General features: G+C 35.0%; 1 protein-coding gene across 1 annotated transcript in view; it reads left to right on the top strand.

Annotated features, from left to right (window-relative positions):
- The window catches only part of COLEC12 (collectin subfamily member 12), a 212,618-nt gene that overhangs the window by 170,753 nt on the left and 15,386 nt on the right, over positions 1-26,479 (top strand). Inside the window, exons 4-8 of the mRNA XM_023496209.2 lie at positions 10,130-10,228; positions 11,329-12,375; positions 21,626-22,114; positions 23,496-23,632; positions 25,102-25,211. Of these exons, the coding sequence (XP_023351977.1) occupies positions 10,130-10,228; positions 11,329-12,375; positions 21,626-22,114; positions 23,496-23,632; positions 25,102-25,211 (1,882 nt within the window). The remainder of the gene's footprint in view (positions 1-10,129; positions 10,229-11,328; positions 12,376-21,625; positions 22,115-23,495; positions 23,633-25,101; positions 25,212-26,479) is intronic.

Below are 26,479 nucleotides of genomic sequence, written 5' to 3'. Positions count from 1 at the left end.
GAAAAAGATACCAAGCGGAAAAAGTATAGCTTCGCTGTTCACACTGACTTACAGTCAAATAAGGCTTAGAGATGAAGCCAATAATTCTCTCCAATCTAAACCCCGAATTTATTCAGGATTCAAACTTGGATCTAGTTAGTTGGACAAAGCCTTGGTGTAGCATTAATAAGAAGCTACCCCATCACTGGTGGGGCAAACTGAGCAATTGAAATGACAATCCACTCTAAATTAACTAATCATGAATTAAGAATGAAAGACAGAGAATCAGGAAACTTATATCCATGCCATGCCTAAAATCATCTGAGGTTACAGAGTAAGGGGGCTGTTCCCCATCACAGATTAAGAGAAATTACGTGATACTACAACTCATTGATTCTTGACTCACAAAGCAATACTTTTCCCTCCCTGGGAATCCATGGGGTGGGAGCTTAGATGGAGGGGAAAACGGGCCATAAATGTGACCCAGAGGCAGTTGGCTGCCACTCCCCCAGTGGACCAAGATGCAGATTCTCTATAGTGGCCAGTAACTTCCACAGCTGAATACCCAATGAGCAGATGACCAGCTCATTAATTTCCTGACAATGCATGGAAGAGTAGTTTGATTCAGTTCCATCCTCTAGGATGTCTGTATGCTAAGGCTTAATTGATCCGGAGATCTGGTATTACACACATGTGCATGTCCACATACACCAGATTTTATGCTACAGCATAGCTAGAATTAAGTTTCCTAGCTTCTTATATCTGCTTAGGCAATTCAAAGTCCAACTTCATTTCAGTCACCTGTCAAAACCTACTGTCTTGGACCACTGCTAATGAGGCAATCATCTGTTAATACACATCAGCTCTTTGTTCAGCCCTGAATATGTGTTTCTGATCCTTGGATTGGATGGCATGAACATCCTGCTGCACTTGAGCCTCCTAGATATTAGCCCTATTCTGCCTATGAAATTTATGGGGCAATGGTGTTTAATACTTGTGTGCCTGTGTTTTTGTAATGGTGTTTATATACTTATATACTTATGCTGTTTTCTGTTAGCAACTGTTTATCCCATATTATTACTATGCCTGTATGGCGCTGTTACTTTAATTCATTTGAATTTAGAGTTGGAAGAAAGTTTAAAAAACATTTTCCCCAATTTCTTTTGCACAGAAAGAAACTGAGATCTTTATTATAATCAGAGACATAAAGTGAATTGCCTAAGGCAACACATGTGGCAAAACTGTGAATGAAATTAAAGTGATTGATCTCCCCAGAATTCTCTCTGTTATACCCTTCTGTTTTCCTTGTCATGCTTTGAGTTTTTAAGGGATTGTCCTCAGTATAATAGGTGTGCAATAAGTGTTTGTTGATGATTAAAGAAAAGTATACAAATGGAATTTTCACTCAAATCTAATTCATCCATTCCAATTCCAATTCATCAGTATGATGTGGCAATAGCTTTGCATTCTCAAAAGCCATACTAGGAAAGGACATTCTCCAATAGATCTAACCAAGCTGAAAGTACTCCATTATAATTCTAGTAAAAACAAAATAATGTGTGTTTCATCCAAGATCTGACTACTTAAGGCCCATTACTATAAATCTGATGATATATAGATGATGAAATTTTTGACTGTAACAACTTATAGAACATGTCAAAATTGTTATCTGCATCAGTGAAGGGACAATACCACAAATGAAGACTTCAATCTGTCAAAATACTGAAGAATTAACAGAATCATCAGTGTTTGCCATTTGACTAGAGAACCAACCTTCTGCCAAATAAATGCTAAGTACTTGCAGCAACATGATGATGTAAATAGTAATGACTATTTAGATGGAGGGGAAATGTCCTCTGTAAAAAAAAAAAAATGACATGCACCAAATTAAAGAAAAAGCAACAGCAAGAAAGCAAAGGAAACTGAAAAAAACCTGTCAGGAAAAGTAAAAAAATAAATAAATAGGTAAGCAAAAAATAAAGAACCCCAATATAGTTCTTGAATATTATTTAAAATATGGCGAAATCTCCAGAAAGAAAGCACAAGACTATAATAATAATTTAGGCTTATTGTTAAGTACAGGCACTGTGTCAAGAATTTTTGGATTTTTTTTTTCTGCTGAGGCAGTTGGGGTTAAGTGACTTCCCCAGGGTCACACAAGTAGGAAGTGTTAAGTGTCTGAGGCTAGATTTGAACTCAGGTCCTCCTGATTTCAGGGCTGGTGCTCTATTCACTGCACCACTTAGATGCCCCAAATTTTTGGATTTTTTAAAGAGGCAAAAAAAAATCCTTGCTTACAATCATTGTGGAGAGAGCATATACATACATACATACATGCATGCATATGTGTGTGTGTGTATATATATATGTATATATATATATATATATATATATATATATATATCAAGCTATATAAAGGATAAATAAGATTTAATTAATAGAGGGGGAAAGCATTAAAGAGGGGCTATGGAAGTCATCCATTGAAGGTGGAATTTTAGTTGGTATTTAAAGGAAAACAGGAGGTCAGTAGTTGGAGAGAAAGAGAGAGAGCATGGGGGACAGAGAAAATGTCCAGTAAACAATTAGACTGCTAGAAGAAACAGCAGATATAATGAAAGTATTTTCAGAGTGACTAAGTCACAGTAAAAAGGAAAATCAGCTTCTGTAAGACTGAAAATAATTTCACTGAAGGAAGAGTTCAAGAGGATAATTAACATTTACTGACTTTATAAGTGATAAAATAAAAACAGTGGCAGATTAAGCATTGAAATCCTGATGAATAGAATAGCTCAGGTAGAATGAAAAGTGACAAGGCTAAAGAACAAAAAACAAAGCAAAAAAATTTTTTTTAATTATAAAGATGACTCAATGAATAAAGCACCAGTGGGGTCAGGAAGAACTGAGTTCAAATCCAGCTTCAGACAACTACTAAGGGTGTGACCCTGGGAAAGATCTTGATTATCTTTAATAAAATAAAGAAATAAAATTATAAAACTGAAAGGATAGTAACATATGTTAGTGGATTTCTACCTGTCAAAGTAACAGAGCTAAAAAGCACAATGCAGATAAAAAATCTGAGAATTATTGGCCTTCCAGAAAAATTCAAAGAAATAAAGAATCCAAGTATTATAGGAAATAAGTTAACCCTCCCAAAATTCCTGTATTGTAAAAAATCAAAATGACAATAAGACATTGAGAAAAACCAGTTCGACATTTGACCCATCTAATGGTATGATTGTCAAGTTCTAAAGTTTTAACATCAAGTATAGAGGCTTGAAAGTGGCCAGGAAAAATTAATTTACATTATCAACAGACTATTTTGAATAAGTCAAGACTATTAAACAAAGACAAGATGTAATCAAATATAGGAAAAAATAAGAGAAATTGGTCTCTACTACAAAATTAATTTTCCTATAAAATCTAGAGGTGCTTCTTAATAGGAAAAATCATTCTTCAATGATGTCAGAAACTTTTATTCTGAAAAATGATAACTTGATAGAGTCTTTGGCAATAAATTAATAATGCCCAAACAAGATTAAAAAAGAGATTTTGAAAAGTAAGATTGGATTAATCATTTTAAAAGCTAAATTGACCAAGAAAATTAAGAACAGTTTTAGTACAATAAAACCAAATTAATTAAATTAAATTTATTTTAATAAATTTTAATGTATTTTTTAATTTTTTAACAAATTTTTAAATAGATTTTAAAAATTAAATTAAAATCCAAATAAACCAAGGATAGAAACAACAAATTCACAATTGTAAAGAAAATAAGAAAAATTACCAGAAACTATTCTATCTAATCACGACAAAATTGATAGTCTAATGAACTATCTGAATGGCTAAACAATGAAATTAAATGCTAAAAATATCAAATAAATTACCTAAATAATCCCTCAAAAAGTAAGTAAACTTCTACAGAAGAAAGTGTAGGTACAGAATAGTAATAGTAAGTAAACTTAATAAAAAAAAAAGTAAGCAACTTAAGAGTCTCAAAGAGTGGCATAGGATTCTGAGATACTCATTAGGATGCTTAAGTCACATAACCATTAGGTACCCGAATTGTGAGCTCCTCCTGACTTTGAGGCCAGTTCTCTATCAACCACATCATATTATCTCTTGTAATATGTAATATTAATAATAAAATTACAAAGACCACATGATTATATATTAAAAGCAGGAAAAGCCATTAATAAAGTATAGTACTCATTTTTTAATTCCAAAATTTTATAAATGAAGATAATTTTAAACAAAATTCAGCTTTTAAAAAATTGGTCAATGTTGGTACTAATTTGTAAAGTAATTCAGCTATCCCTTCTTTTTTACTAATAGAAAACCACTAGATTATAAAGCTTAAGCACTCATTCATATTGTTTTATATAGGCGTTTTAAGAATTGCACATTAAAAGTATTCAACAGGAAATATTTTAAGAATTTAAAGAATATATTGAAACAAAATTTATCAATGAAATATGGTAGAATGAAGGACTCAACCCCTATCTCAAGAACTGTGTACCTTTGAGTCAGTAAGTTAACTTTACTGAGTCTCAGTTCTTCATTTGTAAAATGAAAGATTTAGACTAGACTTCTTACATCTCTGGTAGATCTACATCTATGCTTCTTTGATCCTAAAAGTACTGTATAGTGTGATATAAACAAAAAGTGTTACAAAAGGTCAGAAAAAGGAGAGATCATCATAAGGTAGAATAATTGCAGAAGGCTTTGGAGTTGAGATAATATTTGAATTAGGACTTTAAGGATAGATATGGTGTGGAAGGTGAAAAGGAATAGGAGGGCATGAGTAAAAACATAATCATCAAATATTTTTACAAACATAATGATAAAACTGGCATTTGGATCCGGTCTGTGGGAAGGGGAAACATCTGGGCAGTAGGAAAAGGACATCTAGGTGGAGGAGAGGACAAGTTGAAAATATTTTCCAACTCTTGCTCAGCCATCAAAACACCAATAATGTGGAAAAGAAATTCTCCATCAAAAAAAAATGATCCCACAAGAAAAAGCCCTGGGCAAATCAGGCTGCTGACATCATCTTTCTATCAATGATGGTTTTTCTTCTTCAAGAATTATCTAACAAGACCATAGGTTGATAGACATGTGGTCTCTCAAGTAAAATAGCATATGTTCTTTGTTAAAAAGTTAATAATAAGCACCAAGGAAAATGCTGTGGGATATTACAGCAAGTGTTAGTTCTGGATTATAACCAGTCTGCTATTTGTATGCAGTAGGCAAGCTGCCATCTTTCTCAAGTCTGAAGTTTGGAGTTCTACACTAAAGCTCTATTTTTAAACACAAACATACACACATACACAGAAACACATAGACAACATGAAACTGACTCATTAACATTAAAACAGGGCAAATAGGTAATTTCCTTACTAAACCCAAGTAATAATTAATACTCTCATTAAAACATGTTTTCTTTTTTTTTTCTTCCTCACTTTTTAAAAAATTCTGTGACTCTTTAAACCAAAATAGAGAAAAATAAAGGAGAAAAATGAGTGACCATCAACACATTTAGAGGTGTCTCTTACTGCCAGCAAAGCAGGGCGAGTCTTCGGTCCTTCTTGTGGTTTTAGCACAGGCTGAGGCCCATGTTTTGACTTGAGAATTAAGCCTGAATTTAAATGTGTAAACATTATAACTTTTTTTTCCTGTTCCTGCCCACAGTGTAATAATTTTATTTTTGCTTTACTGAAGCAGTTGTATTCCTAGGGACTAAGAAATGTGCAGGTGAGCAAAATAAATAAGCAAAGGGAGAAAATCATTATAGCTAGATCTATATCTAAACTATCAATATACAGGAGTATCAAAAGGCTTCAGTTCTCCCAAATCTCTTTGTGATCCGAGAATCAATCTGGCATTTTGCCATTGTCACTTGAGGAGCTAATTCTAATACCAAAACCTTTCAAGTCACACAGCACCTTTCTCCTTTCAGATACAGGAACCAGAGGATCTTCTCAATGGTAAGAGCAAGGGTGGATTAGTAAAATGACTCAGGAACAGAAACCAACCATGTGGCAGGGCGCTTGATTACAAAGACATATCTTCAATTTTTCTTCCCTCCTATCTTCTAATTATTTGAACATTTGAAGAAATTAAAATTTCCTGTACTATATTCACCTGCTTAAAATAAGATGAATAATAATAACTGCTTTAAAGTTTGCAAAGCATTTTACATGTTATTTCATTTGATGCTTATAACAACCTTGTAAGTTAGTTACTATTATAATCCCCATTTTACGGATAAGAAAACTGAGAATAAGAGTAAATAACTTGCCCAGGATCACATAAATAGTAACTGTTTTGAGACAGGTTTGGAATTCTGGTCTTCCTCACACCAGGTCCATCACTCTATCCTCTACACTGCCTAACTGCCTTTAAAAAGTCAATCCTTAAAAACATTATTTTTAAAAATCTATGAAAAAAGATTTTAAGTAAAAAAATTTTTTTAATCTGTGGCAACCAACAAAAAGAAATGTTGATATTCACTTGAAAGCATACTGGTGATTTCTATGAAATGTTGATACAAAATTTATCAGGAAAATTTTTTATCGTGGTAGTGTATTGGACCTGGAATCAGAAAGACTTACTATCAAATACTGTATCAGATACTTTCTAGCTACATAACTATGGGTAAGCCATTTAACCTCAATGAACTTTAGTTTCTTCATTTGAAAAAATGAGAATAATGATGTCTATAACATGTATCTCAAAGTGTTGGTGTGAGGCTCAAATAAATGAAGTTTTTTAAAGCAATTTTTAAAATTTCCTAACTATTAGGGATCCAAATAAATAGTATAGTACCTGATGTCAAGAAGCTCATTCTAATAGGAAAAATGAGATAATGTGTTTAATGCTTTGAAGTCTTAAGGAGCTATGGTAGAGCTATAGAGAAAATGGTCAGAATGTGGAGTGAAGTGAAACAAGGCTGGAACTTTTCTAAAATAGTAATCTGAAAGGTCATTAATTGGGAGAATGAGATGCCATAGGACAGACATTCCAGATATGAAAGAGTTAAAACTCCCAAGCCATGATGTTTGATAGAACTCTAAAAATGTTAGGGAGGTTGTGAAAAAAATGGCCAAAGACTGGAGAGTGAGGGGTCACAAGCAGGCTAAGGTATGTCATTAATAAAACAATTTAATCAATCAGAATAGCTCAATGCACCAATTCCATCATAAAATCCCCTCCTCCTCCTTTCATCTACTATATTTTCCTGAGTTCTTTTCATACAACTATAACATAGGGTTTTTTTTAACTAATTAAACAATACCAGAAAAAAAGTGAGCATTTTAGACTTGGTATATGCTAATTTTTTTACTTACCTATCTGTAGTGGATGGTTCTAGACTCTATCTTCCAGAATGAGGGAGGCTACATTTCCTTTCAGGATTCTAAGGGTATCTTTAAATAAGTTTGGATTTCTCTAGTATGATTTTCATTTGATATAATCTCTGCCTCCCATATCTTCTCCCCCATTTCATTGTTTCCCCTCCCCACAATCACATGGCACTAACTAGCACTCCACTTCTACTTAGCCAATTAATATCCATTTGTTTTCATAAAAGTATAATTACTGAAAAAGATAATATAAAAGACAGAAGTCCAAATGTTCCCTCAAAACCTAAGGGCACAGTCTTCCCCATAATACCTCAGTCTCTGGGGAGAATGGGCTCAAACTTAATGTAATTTCTACATTTCCAAATTCAGCATAGCCACTAAATGAGTCTTAATTTTAAATCAGAATTTGCTGAACTCAGTCCCACTAGTAAATGAAGCTGGGTTCCTGAACTCCTCCTTCCTCAGGACCTCACTGCAAGATTTGTTTTCATGAATTCACTGATGGCTTGTCTCTTGATGTTTCAAAAATAGCAAAGTCACCACCATCACCAATCTTCTTCACCTAAAAATAAGATAGATAACGGGAGAGACTAAGAGCAGAGTCATGCACTCACTGAAAGGCCATATTAGAGCAGCTTCCTTAGGCAAATAAAGGACTAAGGTCTCCCTTCCCACAAGGTCTTTCAGTAGTTTTTGCCTCTTTATTTAAAGACCAGTGAGAAAAAATTAAAAGTCAAGAAACTGACACTGGCTCACTATACCCTGTTAACCCTTCTGAATACAATCAATCAACAACAGAATAGCAGACCCAACCAATACTATAGGAGCAAATGCTACAATCAGGGGACATATTACTTTCATTAATATGTCATTATGTCTTTCTCCAGACTCTTTCACATGGGAGATTGCATCAGCTCCTTACATTCCCCCTTTACATATTTATAGCAGGACTTCTTAAACTTTTTCTACTCATAAGCCCTTTTCACTCAAGAAATTTTTAAACAACCCTGGATATATAAGATATAAAATAAATATACAAATCAATCACTTACTGATAATTAATCATAAAGAAATTTATTTTAAAATACTTCTTTGGTATACATATAATTTTACAATTTTTAAAGACAAATGCAAATTTCCATACTAATGTTGTTAATTTTTACATAAAGAATTAAATTTTGGTGGAATATTTTATATCTTTTACCAGATTTTTCATTATCCTCACATTCAGTTACATGACTCCAAATGGAATCATGACCCACAATTTAAAAAGCTTTTATTTATAGAATCAGGAAAAGGAATAAGATTACCAAAAAAAAAAAAAAAACCTTTTAAACAACTACTATATAGGCTATACACTCACATCTTCTTCCAGATTCAGAAGTTTTTAACTCATCTATAGAGACATTCCAAACTCAAGAATTTGGAGGAAGAGTCAGTTCAGTTCTCTAACTTTATTGTTTTTTCCCCTTTATGAACAAGTAAAAAGCAATCTTCCCCTCTTGCAAGGAACAAGCTATAAAACTTAGTTCCCAAATTCTGATCTATTCCCAACCTTGAAGAGAGGAGAAACACACAAGCCCCAGATCCCCATACTTTTTTGTTCATACTTCTATTGTAGGCAGCAGTCTTCTCTCTCTGACTATGGTGCTGTTAATTGGCTAGCGTTATAAGATTTCAACAATTCAGCCTGGTTTGTTTGTCCCTAGTGGAAGCATAGGATGCAAAGGCAAGAGCAGACTAGACATAGGTTGACTTTGACCAACTAACTTTTTCTGTCTTTCTGGGTCCTTGAATCTTTTATGTAGTCATTTTCGTGTTGTCTTCTCCAACCACCACGGAATTTGATTTCCTTGAGGACAAGGACCATGTTTTTTTCTGTTTCTTGAATTGTTAGCACAGTGTCTGGTACATAGTGAGCATTTAATAAATACTTGTTGACTGACTGAAAATACAGTTCAGAGAATCAAATACTTTTTTTTTTCATTTCTTCATTTTTTTCATTTCAGAGACTTGTTTGACCTTGAGTGGGTTAACTTTTCTGACATTCAGTGATCTCTCCTATTCAAAAAGCATATTCCAAATGTCTGATGTATTAGGAAGGATCACAAGATAGACTTAGATGAAAATTGTTCCCTCAATAAGCCATATGTTTGGTGTCTAAATGCTAGGGAAATAACTAAATTATAGATGACAAACAGAATATGATACTTGGTGGGAATTCCCATGGCATATTAAAATGAAGCCATGTCCAAGCCAAATGCAAAACATCCAAAACATAGCAAAGTATCCCAGAGCAAAGGAGAATATAATATTCTCAAATGGCAAAATAGAAAGTACACTGAGAATCAGAAGACCTGGATAGGAGTCCCAGATCTGCCATGCATTAGTTGTACCACTTCAGACTCATCACTTAATGGCTCAGAGCCACGTGTTTCTCATCTAAAAGATGAAACTAATAACACTTGCCACAGCTATTTCATAGGATTGTTGTTAAAAAATGAGACAACTGTGAAGATATTTTAGGAATCATAAAGTGCCATGTAAATATCAACTATTCATTTATTTTCTAACTCAGAGATTTGAAAACAAAGCTAAGGAGTCATCATTTGTTCTTTGTTATATGACTTTGATTACTTAAGTAATCCTGTATCCATCACTCTATTATTCACTAGCTTGTAAATATTCTAATGTGTTACTATAATGAAACAGCAGCCCATCTTACAACTAAAAAAAACTAAGCATGAATAAGGATGCTTCTTACTAATGGATTGTTTTTCAAATATCAGTTGTAGAGAAAATGGACAACGTCACAGGTGGCATGGAGACTTCACATCTAAGATACAATGAGAAACTTACAGAAGTGGAGAGTGGACTGAAGAAATTAGGTAAATCACAAAGAGCCAAATTTATGCTCCTAATTCTAATTTGCATAAATGAATAAAGCTTTTACTAGCAGAACTCTAGTTCATTCACAGGCAGTCAGAAGAATGTTTAGATTTTGCTTTGTCAGTACAGTCTTTCCATTGGATGAAGTTCAGAAAATTTTAAAGCTAAGGATTGGTTTGGGAATAGATCCAATAAACTCTTTAGTAGGCCAAATAAAAACTTAAGATCCGTCCTGATCTTAAAGTGCTATTAAAGTGCCCTTCATCAAATGTTTTTTATTAAAGACTCAGTAGGTTTATTTTAATATGTTCCCAGTTGTAAATAAGAGTTGTATAAGTTAGCCCCTATCTAAAGGAGGCACTGTAAATTCTATTCCTATATTTTTTTATCCGAAGGAAAAAAATATTTCTGATCATTAAAGAACAATAAGTTACCCCCCCCCATAATATCCAACCCTATACAGGGGTCCTCAAACTACGGCCAGTGGGCCAGATGCGACAGCTGAGTCCATTTATTCCCCTCACCCAGGGCTATGAAGTTTCTTTATTTAAAGTCCCACAAAACAAAGTTTTTGTTTTTACTATAGTCCGGCCCTCCAACAGTCTGAAGGGCAGTGAACTGGCCCCCTATTTTAAAAGTTTGAGGACCCCTGGCCTAGAGCAAGAAAAATTTTGAGAGCAGTCCTAATACTCTTAAGATTCATCCATATAATTTAAATATATTTAATATCTACTGGTCATCCTGCCATCTGGGAGGGGGGGGAAGGAGGGGAAAAATTGGAACAAGAGGTTTGACAATTGTCAATGCTGTAAAGTTACCCATACATATTTAAAGGCTATTAAATAAATAAAAAAAGAAAAGAAAAAAAAAGGATTCATCCATATAAATTAAATTGTTAAGAGTTCAAGCTACCCAGTTTGGGCACACATGCTTTTCATGCATGTAGATCTAAATCTGTGCATGCTCAGATCATACCTCCTAAAGTTCATGCACACCAGCGTATGTCAATTAAAAATAAGATCCTAAAAACAGTCATGACTCTTTTACTTTAACTTCCTTCAATGGCATTATGTCTCATTAATAACATTTTCTATTCCAGGAGACCAAACTGGGCAGAAAGCTGTAAGCACCAATACAGAACTTTCCTCCTTCAGATCGGATATCCTGGACCTCAGACAACAACTTCATGAGATTACAGAGAAAACCAGTAAAAATAAGGATACACTAGAGAAGTTACAGGAGAGTGGGAATTTACTGGATGACAGGCAGAGTCAAATGAAAGAAACACTGGAGAATAACTCTTTCCTGATCACCACTGTCAACAAAACCCTCCAAGCTTACAATGGCTATGTCAATAATCTGCAGCATGACACAAGTGTTCTCCAAGGGAACTTACAGAGCCAAATGCATTCCCACAATGTGGTCATCATGAACCTAAACAACCTGAATCTAACACAAGTGCAGCAAAGGAATCTAATTAGCAGTCTGCAGAGGTCTGTGGATGACACAAGCCAAGCTATCCAGCGGATTAAGAATGATTTCCAAAATCTGCAACAGGTTTTCCTCCAAGCAAGGAAGGATACTGATTGGCTTAAGGAGAAAGTGCAGAACTTGCAGATGCTGGCTGCCAACAACTCTGCCTTAGCCAAAGCTAACAATGATACTCTAGAGGACATGAATAGCCAACTTAACTCTTTCAATGGTCAACTGGATAATATCACTACTATCTCACAAGCCAATGAACAAAATCTGAAAGACCTTCAAGACTACCACAAAGAGTCGGAGAATAGAACCACCACCAAGTTTAATCAGCTAGAGGAACGATTTCAAATCTTTGAAACAGATATAGTTAACATTATTAGCAATATCAGCTATACAGCCCACCATTTGAGGACGCTGACCAGCAACCTGAATGATGTCAGGACAACTTGTACAGACACTTTAACCAAACACACAGATGACCTAACTGCTTTGAACAATACACTGGCCAACATTCGTTTGGATTCTACAACTCTCAGGATGCAGCAGGATGTCATGAGATCGAGATTAGATATTGAAGTCGCCAACTTGTCTGTGATCATGGAAGAAATGAAGCTGGTAGATTCCAAGCATGGTCAGCTCATCAAGAATTTTACAATACTACAAGGTAAATGGAAATCCTAGCTTTCCTTATAGTTTTAATTCTCTTCTTGGGACAAAATATTCCAGCTTGTGTGATATTGGGAACTAAAGTTTAGAAGACATTAACCCAATTTCCCCAATGCCTTAGCTATTTTACAGTTATAAGCCAAAACTCTTTATAGGTTACATTAATTCTTCCAAGTCACAAAGATAGATACCATTTATCTGGTTCCTGCCTCATTAAATCAAGTAGAGTCCTCAGACCCCAGGCTACAGGACCATATTTTAAGTGAGACTGCATTATAATGAGGTCCTTTTGGTGATTAGAACCCTGGGACAGGATCCAAAAGTGATCTATTTATAGCATATTCCATATGAGAGTAAACTATTATAGAGAGGCTCAACTTAGCAACCTGATAGCCTTAAAATCCCTCATAATACTCTGTCCTCAAACTTTTGTAAGCATTATTTTATTAGATGAGGTTAAATATGAAGGTCACAAGATGTTTTGCAAGACCTGAGTGAACACTAGAGATTTCCTTCGAGGATGTGGACAGCCCAGACTGAAAAAATAATCCTGGATAACTGTAGCAGAGTTAATTTTTGTAAGATTTCCCTGTCTTAGAATAATTCACTATTTCTGAAAGGCAGTTTATTTGTAAGGAATAGGATCAGACAATCTTCTATCAGAAAATATGTAGTAATGTGGCATTGATGTAAAAAATGAAGATTCAAATTCTTAAAACTCAATGGAAGCTGTATGTGAAAATATGAAGATTTAATGTTATTCATAATTGAGTTTGAAATTTCAAGGATCCTTATTTTTTCATTGTATTTCCTCAATCAATGCATATTGCATCCCCTTTGTGATATAAAAGATAAAAGATCATAAGATCCTTGAAGGCAGGGACTGTATTATTGTTGTACTATATTTCTAGCATTGCACAGGAGCTTAATAAATATTTTTATATTTGAATTGAATAATCTTTAGAGTTGCCATGGCCCAGAAATCCAATATTGTGTATTCAACAAGGTGGTATGGTTCATCAAATTTAACAAGACTGATTTAAAAATTATAAACATTTAGTCTATCATGCAGGGCATATTCTCAAAATCTTTCCAACAAGAAAGACTTTTCAGAACTTTTACTTTTTTTGGCATAGCCTCCAAGAATTTGGAATGATCTTTTTTCCTCAGTCTCTAAATATTCAAAGTATTTAATTCAAAAGAAGGTACTCAAACATTTTGAATACTTTGTTTTTCATAATACTTATGGATTAATGGTGCTGCATATAATAAGTTCTGTTTTATGCTTATAATAATTATAAGACAACATTGTCTGTGCCTGAAATATAAAAAGTTGCCATGAATTCATAGAAATTATCTGCTTCCTATAATGAGTTATTAAATGCATGATTTATCTTTTCCCTTTCCTTCTTAACCTAAACATGGAAAGAAACAAATAAGAAGACTGACAATTTATTTATAGCATCAAAAGATAATATTTTTCTCACTTTGTCTTAGAATACCAATATATCAGTCCCATTGTGTTATAATATATATTTACCCATAAGCTTTTAGACAATGTGGATTGCTAGCTAAGTAGAGAGGGAAAAAATTAGTATTTGTGGACAACTTTTCATTAAATGTGCTTTCTTTTCTAGGCATGTAATAGGGGGTATAACAGGGTATGATGTTGTACTCTTAACCACAGGATCATAGAATTGCAGAATTGTAAAGGACATAAGAGATAATCACTATCCAAGTGAGCACCAAAGCTTTGCTTAAAGACCTAGAATGATAAACAAAACAAAAAAATACTGTTTCCTAGATTAGTCCATTCCATTTTAGAACACCTCTACTTGTTAGAAAATTCCATGTAATTATCAAATATTTGTCCTTGTTCTTTTCTTTGAAGTCAAATAGAAAAAAGTTGAATTCTCTCTTCCACTTGAAGGAAAAGAAGGAACAGTGACATATTAAGTATGTACCATGTGCCAGGCACTGTGCTATTAAACTTTGCAATTATCTCATTTTTAAAAAGTTATGGAATCCTCCTTCACTCACCAATACACCACCACAAGATTTCTCTTCAGGTTAAACCACATTCCTCTTATGAAATGATTTACCTTCTCCTGGATTCATTTTAATTTATCAATATTTCTTCTAAAATATGATGTCCAAAACTGGATACACTATACAAGTCATGACTTGACCAGGACAGAGCATAAAAAAATCATCTCTACTATCTTGCTATGAATATTATTTTTCGATTAAGGTAGCCCCAGATCATGTCAACTTTTTAGCTACTGTGTCATACTGGTGAATCATTGAGCTTTGAACCCATAAAAAACTCTTGGTCTTTCTCATGTGAACTGCTTTCCGGCTATTTTCTCTACTTTGTATTTGTACAGTTGCTTTATATTCATCCTTATCAAGTCACATCTTGAAACCTGGAGCCCACCATTCCTACTCATCCTTTAGTTCTCAGTTCTTTCATCCAACAATGTCAAATCCATTGCCTGTTGAAGTAACTCTTTGCACTTTTTGATAGCTCTGATTATTAAAAAGTGTTTCCTTACACTGACTCAAAATCTGCCATTCCATAATTTCTACCATTTCTCCTTCTTTGGGACCAACCAGAACATGACAGACCCCTCTTACTCTTGAATACCATTATCATGTCTCCTCCAAGCCTGTTCTCCTCCAGGCTAAATATTCTGTTTCCTTCAATCAATCTTCCTACCATGTTGATAGTGTGGAGTTCTTAGGAGAATCTTAATAAATTCATGCTGGTTGATTAATTGGTTGATTCTTTTTGATTACTGTCCTATGAAAGCATTGTAACTTGTCAATGCCATTTCTACAATACAGTACCTGGGACTGAATTCTCCAACATGAATCTCTTCCCACCAAGTCACAGTGATGTTAAGATTATTTTTTTTACCTCATTGTGTAAGGCTGCTAGCTTACTTTATTAGTAATACTCAACAACTGGTTTACAAATAACTCATTCCATCAGTGTGTAATTTTTAGAGGGGTATTGGGGGATTTTGTAACCATTGCCTTCTTTTAGCATTTGTGTCCCTCATTTGGAGCTTTAAGCAGCTATCAAAACTGTGGTACTTGACTTTAGAGTAGCTGAAGAAACAAGGGAGTTTTTTCCCCCAAGTGCTTTACCCTATTTAAGTGTCAGTGCATCAATATGTCAGACTTGTTTTCTGATATACTTTGAGATTGAACGCAACATAGGATAATGAAAGTAGGACTGGCTTTACAATCAAAAAGACCTGGCTCTGTCCCTTATTCCCTACATGAACTTGTGAAGGCCAAGTTTGTTTCTCTGATTTCCACTCTGTAAAATTTGACTAAACCAGATCATGTCAGAGTTCTCTGCTATTTTGTGGACTGTTTGATATGTGCTAAGTCTAGTACTAATAGATTAGATTAGATTAGATTAGATTGATTATTACATATTCCACAAATTGCTTCCAGGTTTAATTTAGTTATTTATTCAATTCACAAACATTTATTGAGGACTTTGTTTTTCATCTTGGCATTCCCCATTTCCAATTATATTAAATCTGCCACTATTATTATTATTATTATTAGTTCTATTTCCTAGTTAACATTATATTGTTACTATTTGATCTAATACTGAGTTCTATCCACAAAGCAAAGAAATAAAACAATAGGAAACATGTTTTAAAGGAAATGTTTGTTTATGGAAATTGATCCTCCTAATTAGTGAGACCACATCATGTATTTCTATAAATCTATTTCTTCAGACTATCTTACTCTCCTATTATATTTCTTTGTCTTGTAGTTAGAAATCTCATTCAAGACAGTGATGAAGTGGTAGGAGGATAATAAAGAACCAGGCATTATTGGATTATGTTGACTTTACGTATTGTCTTTCCTCTGCAAAGCTCAAAATACACTAATGCTTTCCTGGCAGTCCTTCTTGTCCTCTAATGCTGTCTTGCATTTTGCATTTGTTCCCTTAAAAGTTTGCCATAAACACGAGTATAGTTATATAAAGTTCTTGGCTTCCTCAAGAAATGAACCAAAAAAAATTGCCTTTGCTGAAGCTAAATTGCATCTGGAATTTTATTAAATTATGTATTAATATTAAATTAATTTTATTAAGTATATTAACATATAAGATGTTAATATATTATATAATGATGAATATATTGATATAATACATTAAAATATTAAATAATTATTAAATTAAATTTTATTAAATCTGCTGAGTCTTGATATTAGGAAGACGTTAAATTTCTAGAAAATGTTTTATTTTCACTATAGACAATTTAAAATTTTTTCTATTAATTCCACATAGAGGACATTCTAGCCCTTGTGTCACATGCTTTTGAATAGCAAATTCACTAAGAAATGAACCCATTTTTCCTCTTCATGTTCAAGAATATACAAGTAAAGCCATCTGAGTGTTACCCCCTCCCTAGATTCCACAGCATTTCTCTGGGGAAGTCTGTTCTAAGTAAACAAACACCTACAGGACTCTTGTGGTTCCAGGTAATTGCAAAGAGCCTTCCTATTTATTTCAAATCATTGTGTACAGATTAACAGTGGGGGTAAGGTGTAGGCAAGGAAGCTCACTGAAGAAAGAACATAAAAGCTACACTTTATTATTCAATCATGTTTCAGTCCTGTCTAACTGCATGACCCCATTTGGGTTTTCCTTGGCAAAGATACTGGAATGGTTTAACATTTCCTTCTCCAGCTCTATTTTTCCTCATAGTTTCCTCATCTAAGGCAAACATGTTAAGTGACTTGCCCAGTAAGTCTCTGAAATCAGATATGAACCCAAGCTTTGCACTATCTCCGTCACCACATATTTTTTTTATATTTTCAAAAACCATAAATGTAAATAACTCACAGTTCTTAACCATATCAAAATCTTTAAAAGCTCTTTCTTCTAACAACCCTGTGAAATGGGTTGTATAAGTAACTTGTTGTTGTTGTTGTATTTATTGTTGTATTATTTGTTGTATGTTGTATGTATTGTTGTAGTATTTCCGAGAGATCTAACATTCAAAGAGATTAAATACTTTGCTCATAATTACCCACTAAGTATCAAAGCCATGATTTAAAACCTCATTTTCAGTGTTCTTTCCAATACCCTTTATATATATATATATATATATATATATATATATATATATATAACTTGGGAGTTCTGAGCAACTCTGGGGCTAAAATTGATCAAATGTCCACGTTAAGACTAGAATTAATAGAATGAGGCCCCAGAGTGAAGGAGCATCAGATGGCCCAAGGAAGTCAGAAAGGGAACAGCTCAAAGCTTCCATGCCAATGAGTACTAGAATTAAGCCTATGAATGACCAGTGCCCTTCCAATGTCTCCAAAAGAATAATAGGGATAGTGGCTGGATCTGGGATTTCATTGGTGGACTGGGAAAACTTCCATTTGGAGAGAGTAACTTCTATGTGCAAATTGACATCTTCTTTGCAATTTTGGTATGAGAATTGCCACAGCACTCAGATGTTGAGTAAATTGTTCAGCATGATACAGACAATGTGTGTCAGAATTGAAACATGATCCTGACTTAGTTATTACACTAGCAGTGTCAAACTCAAAAAGAAAGAAATCCCTGCAGACTTAGAAAACCACAAATGAATATTATTTATATTGCATTGTATATTTATTTATTTAATCACACATTTCCCAATTACATTTTAATCTGGTAAGCAGCATTGAGGAGTTTGTGGGCTACAAGCAGCCTTCAGGCCATGAGTTTAATACTTCTGGACTACTCCATGCCATCTCTCTCCCTCCCTCTCCATCTCTGTCCATTCCTTTCCTTCCCTCTCTCTCTTCCTCTTTCTTCTTTCTCCCTCCCTCCCTCCCTTTCTCTCTCTCTCTCTCTCTCTCTCTCTCTCTCTCTTTCTCCCTTCTCTCTCTCTCTCTCTCTCTCTCTCTCTCTCTCTCTCTCTCTCTCTCTCTCTCTCTTCTCTCTCTCTCTTTCTCTCTTGTCTCTCTCTCTCTTCTCTCTCTCTTCTCTTTCTGTCTTTCTCTCTTTTCTCTTTCTCTCTCTCTCTCTTTCTCTCTTCTCTTTCTCTCTTTCTCTCCTCTCTCTCTCTTTCTCTCTTCTCTCTTTCTCTCTTTTCTTCCTCTTTTTCTCTCTCCTTCCCCTTACAAATAAATGGATCAATTAATGAATAAATTCATAAATGATAACTCTCCAAAGCCACCTAAGCCATCATAAATAACAGTGCCAAAATTCAAACCTAGACATTCACATTTCCCCTTCCTGCCTTTTGCCAGTCCACTGTGCTGTGGTGTTCAGATTTCAAAGTAACCAACAATGGTGCTGCTGAACACAAATTTTGAAACAGTCTTGTGCTTTTTGACTCTGAATGTTTGAATGTCAATATAGGACTATCAAAGTAACTTAAAACATCTTTTTCTCCCTAAACAGCAATTTCTAACATCTTGGACTTTCAAGGCTTCAAGAGTTCTTGAATCTAGGGAAAAGGGTAGAAAATACAAAATTTTTTAGTTTGGTTATTGTTGTTGCTTATGCATTTGTGGATATGATTGTGATGACTTTACCAGGGGAATGGGCATCCTTGCCTTTAAAAATCCTAAGCCAGGAAGCCAACCCTTTGGCTTTGAGATGTAATAACAATTTCAGCCAATGTGACAGAGAATCTGAAGTTAACCTGAAATGCTGCCTGAGCTATCACATTTACCTCTACATGCATAGTTTTAATATTTTTCAGCTGAGGGGTAAAGCTGTTACTTGCATATGCTCAGATACATATATAGTTTCCATTGTTTTGACTAAAACCCCTCTTTCAAAAATAGATTTTATTTTAGCCTTAACAGCAGCCTAAAAAAAGAACAAGAGGAAAATATAATTAGTCAATGCTTTATGTCATTCCAGATGCTAACAAGAGATGCCAACTTGAATATTCCATGGGGACAGAATATGACCCTTGGCATCAATCAGCTACTTTTTATGAGGAGCCAATGCTAACTTTCAGAATGATTTTAGATGTTTTTCTCAATGATCAAACGAATCCATGGCAAACAGGCAAATTCCTAGTCAGGCCCCAATGAAAAGAGTTCACGATGTGCCCTACAGTATGCATAGCATGAAATAATACTTTAAACAGTGTCTGAAGGCATTCAGGGTCAGCTCTTAAAGCAATGACTTAGGTTCTGGCAGCAACCTGACACTATGGACAAAGACCTCAAAAACGACATTCTTGGCCAAAAGTTCATGTATAGTCATACATATGAAAGCACATTTTATTAAGAGAGACAGAGATGGTTGTAAATATTCCCCTCTGTGTCTTTGTAAAATGTCCTTGGGCTGTTTAACTCCCACCTGACCAAACTTAGTTGGTTAAAGTAGAAATGAAAGTCAGACTTACTGATGAGGTATAGAAACCTAATTTTTCTATGAGTCCAAAATATTGTAAAAGGATGATTTTAGACATTTATCTAGAGAAAATTCCCCCTCTGTTTTTTCTTAAATTCTCCATCCTTTACGAATTTTATAAATTAGTATCACACAAGAATGTATTTCCTGCTCAAGTTTGGTGCTGACTGTGAGAATCTGCTTTTGTTGTTTCCCTTAAGATTGTGAGTCAAGTAGATCAGGAACCATTCCCAACACTCTGAGGGAAATTACTAAAAAACCATAGACTGAGGCCCCCTTTTCAGGAAGATCAATAAAAAAAAATCAGATCCTAAGGAGCCTAGAAACACAGAGCCTCCTAAAGACAGAATTCATAATTTGCTCTGCTTAGTAAGAGGCATTAAAGTGGAGATAACAGTTGAATTCATAGTGTTGACAAGATCATCAAAAGAAAGTTTGTAGAAAATTCAGGACCAAGTTGGGATCATTACATCCAACATAGCAGAAAAGACACAGAAGTAGAGAAGAATATTTCAGGTTTAAAGTCTTGCCGATGTCCCTACTCTAAGAACGGGCCCCTGTCAAAAGACACTACATTTTCAGCCCCACCCCATTCTTCCTCGTGTGGTTAGGCAAAGTCAGTAACTGCTGCTAGTTTTGTGGTGAGGTGTGCAAACAGAGAGCAGGGAAGGGAACAGGAGAGGAGGGGAGGGGAAGACACTGGTCCTGGACTTTAGGTCCAAGCCTCTGAATTAGCTTGTGTCCCTGCTGCAAGAACATAAATGGAAGAGATGGAAGAGAGGCAGAGTGTGGAGTGTGAGCATTTTAACAATATCCCTCCACTCTGTATATGAGTATTATACAGGGTGACAAGTAGCCCTAAACAGGGCAGCTTTGACCCAAAAGGGAAAATACATCAGTTGAGAAGAGACAAGGAGTCATCTAAAAGAGGAAAATTCAAGAGGCATGTGACAGTGAAGGGTTAAGAACTCTAAGTAAAAGAAACACTAAATACTTTGCTGGAAAGAACCCTGAGCTCATTCTCACCTGCCTTTCAAAGGACAACAAAGCTCTCATAAGAAGTCATGATGTAAAGAGGTTGAGAAGAATGAGAAAGTGATCATTCATTTTAATGTGAAAGAAAATTTCAAGGAAGGAAAGGAAAGGAAGAAGGAAAATGAAAAAAGAGGAAAGGAAAGAAGGAAGGAGAAAATGAAGGGCAGAAAAAAGGAAGGAAGAACTTGTCAATATTTATTCATTTGCATTTATTATTAATTATTAATTATTTTATCAATATTATTACTATGTTCCAGACACTGTGCTAAAGCTTTACAAATATTATCTCATTTGATTCTCACAACAATTCTAGGAGGCAGGCACTATTATTATCCTCATTTTATAATTGAGGAAATTGAGGCAGACAGGGGGTAAGTGACTTGTTCAAAATCACCCAGCTAGAAAGTGTCTGAAGTTGGATTTGAACTTGGGTTTTCCTGACCCAAAGTCCAATGCTCCATCCTCTTTCTATGCTATATATATGTGTGTGTGTATACATATATATGTATACACACACACACACACACACACACACACACATATATATAGTCTAAACTGTGTTACTGAAAATCTACATATAAATTTGAATTATAATAGGAAAAATTATTATTTAACGGATTTTTTCTGATGAATCCTTTAAAAAATAATAACAAAGAATCTTTTGGTAAAGTCAATAATTGGTCCATAATATAAGTTATGTTGTAAGTTTAGATTTTTGTACTTAGGAAATTCTCTGTAAAAAATTCTATAAATCTTATTATCTTTTATTTACTATTATTTATATGTCACATTTTTTATTCTGTTTCAGGGCCTCCTGGTCCTCGGGGACCTAAAGGTGACAGGGGACCCCAAGGACCTCTTGGTCCAACTGGCAATAAAGGACAAAAAGGAGAAAAGGGGGAGCCAGGACCGCCAGGCCCAACAGGTGAAAGAGGTCCAGTTGGGCCAATCGGCCCTCCAGGAGATAAAGGCAGTAAGGGCTCCAAAGGATCCCCAGGACAAAAAGGACAAAGAGGATCCCCCGGGAAGACTGGGCCCCCGGGACCAAGTGGAGACCCAGGCCCTCCAGGCCCCGCTGGCAAGGATGGTGCTCCCGGCCCCCAGGGTCCTCCTGGCTTCCAAGGATTACAGGGCACTGTGGGAGAGCCTGGAGTTCCTGGTCCCCGGGGACTTCCTGGACTACCTGGTGTGCCAGGCCTGCCGGGTCCAAAGGGCCCCCCTGGACCTCCGGGCCCCTCAGGAGCAATGGCACCACTTGCTCTACAGAATGAACCCACACCAGCACCAGAGCCTAATGGTAAGTCTGGGCTGCCCCGCAGCAAAGTCAGGTTGAGCATCTACAGGGCAGAGCACATGGCTTTGATGCACCTTCCTAGAATGTTTACTGTGCTCTGATCTGCTGTCCCATCTTATTTAGCAGCGAAAGTATCCTGCAGAGCAAGCACCAGAACCCTGCTGCTTTAACAAGCCTAGGCCCCAAGTGGCATCACTCAAACTCTCATGTATTTCGTTCTCTCAGTGTGATCAGGTTTTCTATTCCTTGTTTATTTAGCTGGGTCGGACTCTCTGAAAGCATGGTCTTCAGAAAATATTTCCTTCATTGAAACCATGAAACACATGAGTCTTCTTTTCATTTATTCTCTTTACCCTTGGGATGAAAGTGTTCTTCAATTCACCCCATTAATATTCACACTAAGCCCTCTGCTACCCATCAGTATGCAATTCATTTTTCTAAAATTTATGGTAGTTCCTATATTAATATGTTCCTTACAGCTTGAATAGTTCATACATGTAGATATGTGTATATACATTTATACATTTACTTATATAGAGAAATGTCACTGTATTATGCATGTATGTACACATACCTACATACACATATGTGTGTATATACACAAACATATACATATGTGCTTACAAAAACAGGCTGTTTAAAAGAGCCCTTGGATCCAGGAGAAACTGGCTTTTAAGTCCCATCTCTAACAATGACTGACTGTGTGCTTCTGGGCAAACTTAACTTTTCAGCATCCTAGGTGACTCTAAAACTATCCATAAATTACAGAGCAGGTGCCAGTTTATATTGGTAGAGAGGATTTTCTAATAATGAAATCACACATCTGCCCCCAAAAAATGTTTTGCTACATTTTAGATTTAACTTTTCTCTTCAACCCTGACCTAATTCTGACCTTCAAAGTACTCTTCTTTGTGAAACTCAGGTTTTCATTATTACTACCTTGATTTATTTTTTTTGTCCTGAGTCCTGGATCTTCACATCCAATTGTTTATAGACACCATATGGATTCCAGACTATGGTGCACATCTGTGCCTTCTTCAGTTGTTCATTTTTGTTTTGGTTTTTTTTCCCCTGTCCTTGAACACACTAATCCAGATGCAGATCAAATGTAAAGACAGGAAAATAATAGTCCCACAAATAACTATTTTCTAAATTGTGTGGTCTTAACTACTGTGTGGAATTTTGTAACTCACTTCTAGGTTAAACATTGTATTAAGCACTTATATAAAGTTTTTCAATATGTGTCTTTTTATGGTTTCTCCACAACAAAATGCCTTGGATATAGAATCAATTAGAGACCAACTGTATGTCTCTTGAATTTTCCTAGAAAGGGACTGTTTTACTCAGGATGTTTTAACCAGTGTTTAAATGTTCATTTTCCTAGGATGTCCCCCTCACTGGAAGAACTACACAGACAAATGCTACTATTTTTCAACAGAAAAAGAAATTTTTCATGATGCAAAACTTTTCTGTGAAGACAAGTCTTCACATCTCATCTTCATAAACACAAGGGAAGAACAGGTATATCTCTGGCAATTTAAAGATATTTAGAGACTGGAAATCACATGATGGCTAGAAAGATATTAAATATTCACAATCAATAAGCATATCCCAAATGTATAGTCAGCATTTATCCAGTAAATAAAAGAAAAGAATTGATGTTATGGAAAAGTTCTCATCCCTTCTACTTTAAAAAATGCTACGTAATTTTCTGAAAGAAGAGTTAATTATTAGGCCCCAGGTAGCCATGTTGATAGACTAGGTGATTTTTCCTTTGGCACCAGTTCATTAATGGAAAAGGAAAGAAACGAAAATATTATGGGAGAAAGTACAGCCAGTCAAGGGAATGTAGTAATAAGTATTTATTTGTGTATGCAACAAGAATTTAATTTATTAATATGTACAGAGCATCATAGGAGGAGGAAAATATTTAAATCAGTAAGATATAGTCCCTGATCTTATGGAATTTAAAATTTAATAGATGTGAGGAGAAAAAAAACATATTCAAATAATCATAATACAGAATCAAAAAGAAAAGTTTGTAGAAAAAATATAAATAATGCATTGTTCAAGGTCCAAAGAAGATAATGATCATTTTAACTATGGGAATGAAGGAAGACCTCATGGAGAAAGTAACAGTTGGGCTGGGTCCTAGAGAGTAGATGAAATTCATCAGTCAGAGATTAGCAAAAAGGTATGACTTTCCAACACAAGAATTGGAATAAGTATAAACAGAGTTGTGGGAAAATAAGAGATGTATACACATTTTCAGTCATTTTTCAGTTGTATTTGATTCTTTGTGACTCCAATGTTTTCTTGGCAAAGATGCTAGAGTTTGCTATTTCTTTCTACAACTTATTTTACAAAAGAGGAAACTGAGATAAACAGGGTTAAGTGACTTGCTCAGAGTCACACAGCTATTAAATGTCTGAGGTTGAATTTGAATTCAGGAAAATGAGTCAGGGCAGAGAATGTGCCACCTAACTGCTCAAGATGTGTCCTGTGGATATCTTCCAGTTTGGCTGACTTAGGAGTTGGTTGTACATTTATCAGAAAAAAGGGCAGAAAAAGCACAGTAGACTTCAAGGAACACACCTACTTGCCTTTACTAAGATCCTCCTGCAATAACTTTCTGGATTCCTTCCCACAATAGCCAACCAGGTTTGGAACACAGAGGAGAAGATGGCAGGAGGGTCAAAGGTTCCTGGGGTTTTCAGCAATTCAACCTAAAATAATTTAACATCAAAGAAAAGCAACTAATACAGCCCCCAAAAGGATATGGAAGGGTACATGAGAAAGATAAATTTCAAAATGTAATTAGAAATGAAAGCAGAATAGGAGAAAGTAGATTAATGTATTCTAACAAATATATTCCTTAAAAACAGGTTGAATTTCTAAATGTTTTTTTAAGGCAGCTAACTGACCTCAAAACCCCCCATAAGTCATTTATCTTAAGGGACAGTAATAATGCTCTACCATCTGTTTTGCAGCAATGGATAAAAAAGCAGATGGTGGGAAGAGATAGCCTCTGGATTGGCCTTACAGACTCTGAACAGGAGAATGAATGGAAGTGGCTCGATGGAACTATCCCAAAATATACGTGAGTACTGAAAAGTTTCTTAGAGTTTCATCAAAAAATAAGACCCTCTTTAGATTGTAAGCTTTTTCAGGGCCTCTTTTTAATATGTACAGCACTTAGCACAATGTCTGCATATAATAGGTACTTAATAAGTATTTATTGATTGATAGGATGGTGGTTCGATAATTATACAGCCTTCTCCCGCCCTCACTGTTTCCTGTCTTCCTCCTTAGCTGTGTTACTTAGAAAATTCCCTTTAAATTTATATACAGAAAGGTTTGGCAATTGTCAGTGCTGTAAAATTACCCATGCATATAACTTGTAAATAAAAAGCTATTAAAATTTTTTAAAAAATTTATATACAGTGATAATTCTATATCAGGAAATTGCTATTGAGTTCAGATGATAAGGATGAGATGGATGTTGAGGAGAATAGCAAGTGCTTATATAGTGCTTTCCACGTGCCAGGCATTGTGCTAAGTACTGCCTATAAATATCTCATTTGACCCTCACAATAGCTTTATGAAGCATTGTTATTGTAACCATTTTACATTAAAGAAATAAGGCAATTCTAGAGTAAGTGACTTGCCAAGGTCATATGGCAAATAAATAGCCTACCCTTCTATATCCTGAGCCTCTCAGAGCATTTGGAGAGAAACGTTTTCTGGTGGACTTTTGTTTTTGCTGGGTTTTGTAGCCAAAAGGAAAACTAAATATTAAATGGAAGAAATATAGAATCACGGTGTGATTTTTTTGCCAAGACATTTTTTTCTAAGTGTTTTCTCAGGTGAATAATAGAAGCCAGGAGTTTCATGGTCACTCAAGAATTTCCTCAATTCTATTGGTTATATTTATAGCACATTATAAGGAAAATTAAATCTAGCTTATTATCTTGACCTGATTATGATATGAAAATGTTATGCCCTTCCTTCTCACAAATTGGAATTTCAATTTTAGCAGCAAAATAATTGAATTTGTGGAATGTAGTCATCTAGAACAACAAGAATTTCTCATAAATCTAACTGAGATACACTCCCAGAAAAACCGTAGAACAATAGAAGCAATTTAAATTGACTTCCTGGACCAGCTTTTATACATCTCCGAACATTCAAGCCAATAGTTGTAGCCTCTTTCTCAATGCAAATAGAATTGTCTGTTACAAGAGGGAAAATATAGATAGTTGAATTTTATTTCCTTGCTTCATTCACCAAAATAGGACATATCATAATAACAATTCATTATTAAGCCTGGATGGGTCAAGGCACTTATCTTCTCCCATTCTGACGGGA

This window comes from Sarcophilus harrisii, chromosome 1 (genome assembly GCF_902635505.1).
Source record: "Sarcophilus harrisii chromosome 1, mSarHar1.11, whole genome shotgun sequence".
Taxonomy (NCBI): Eukaryota; Metazoa; Chordata; class Mammalia; order Dasyuromorphia; family Dasyuridae; genus Sarcophilus; species Sarcophilus harrisii.
This window is presented reverse-complemented; position numbering and strand designations above follow the sequence as displayed.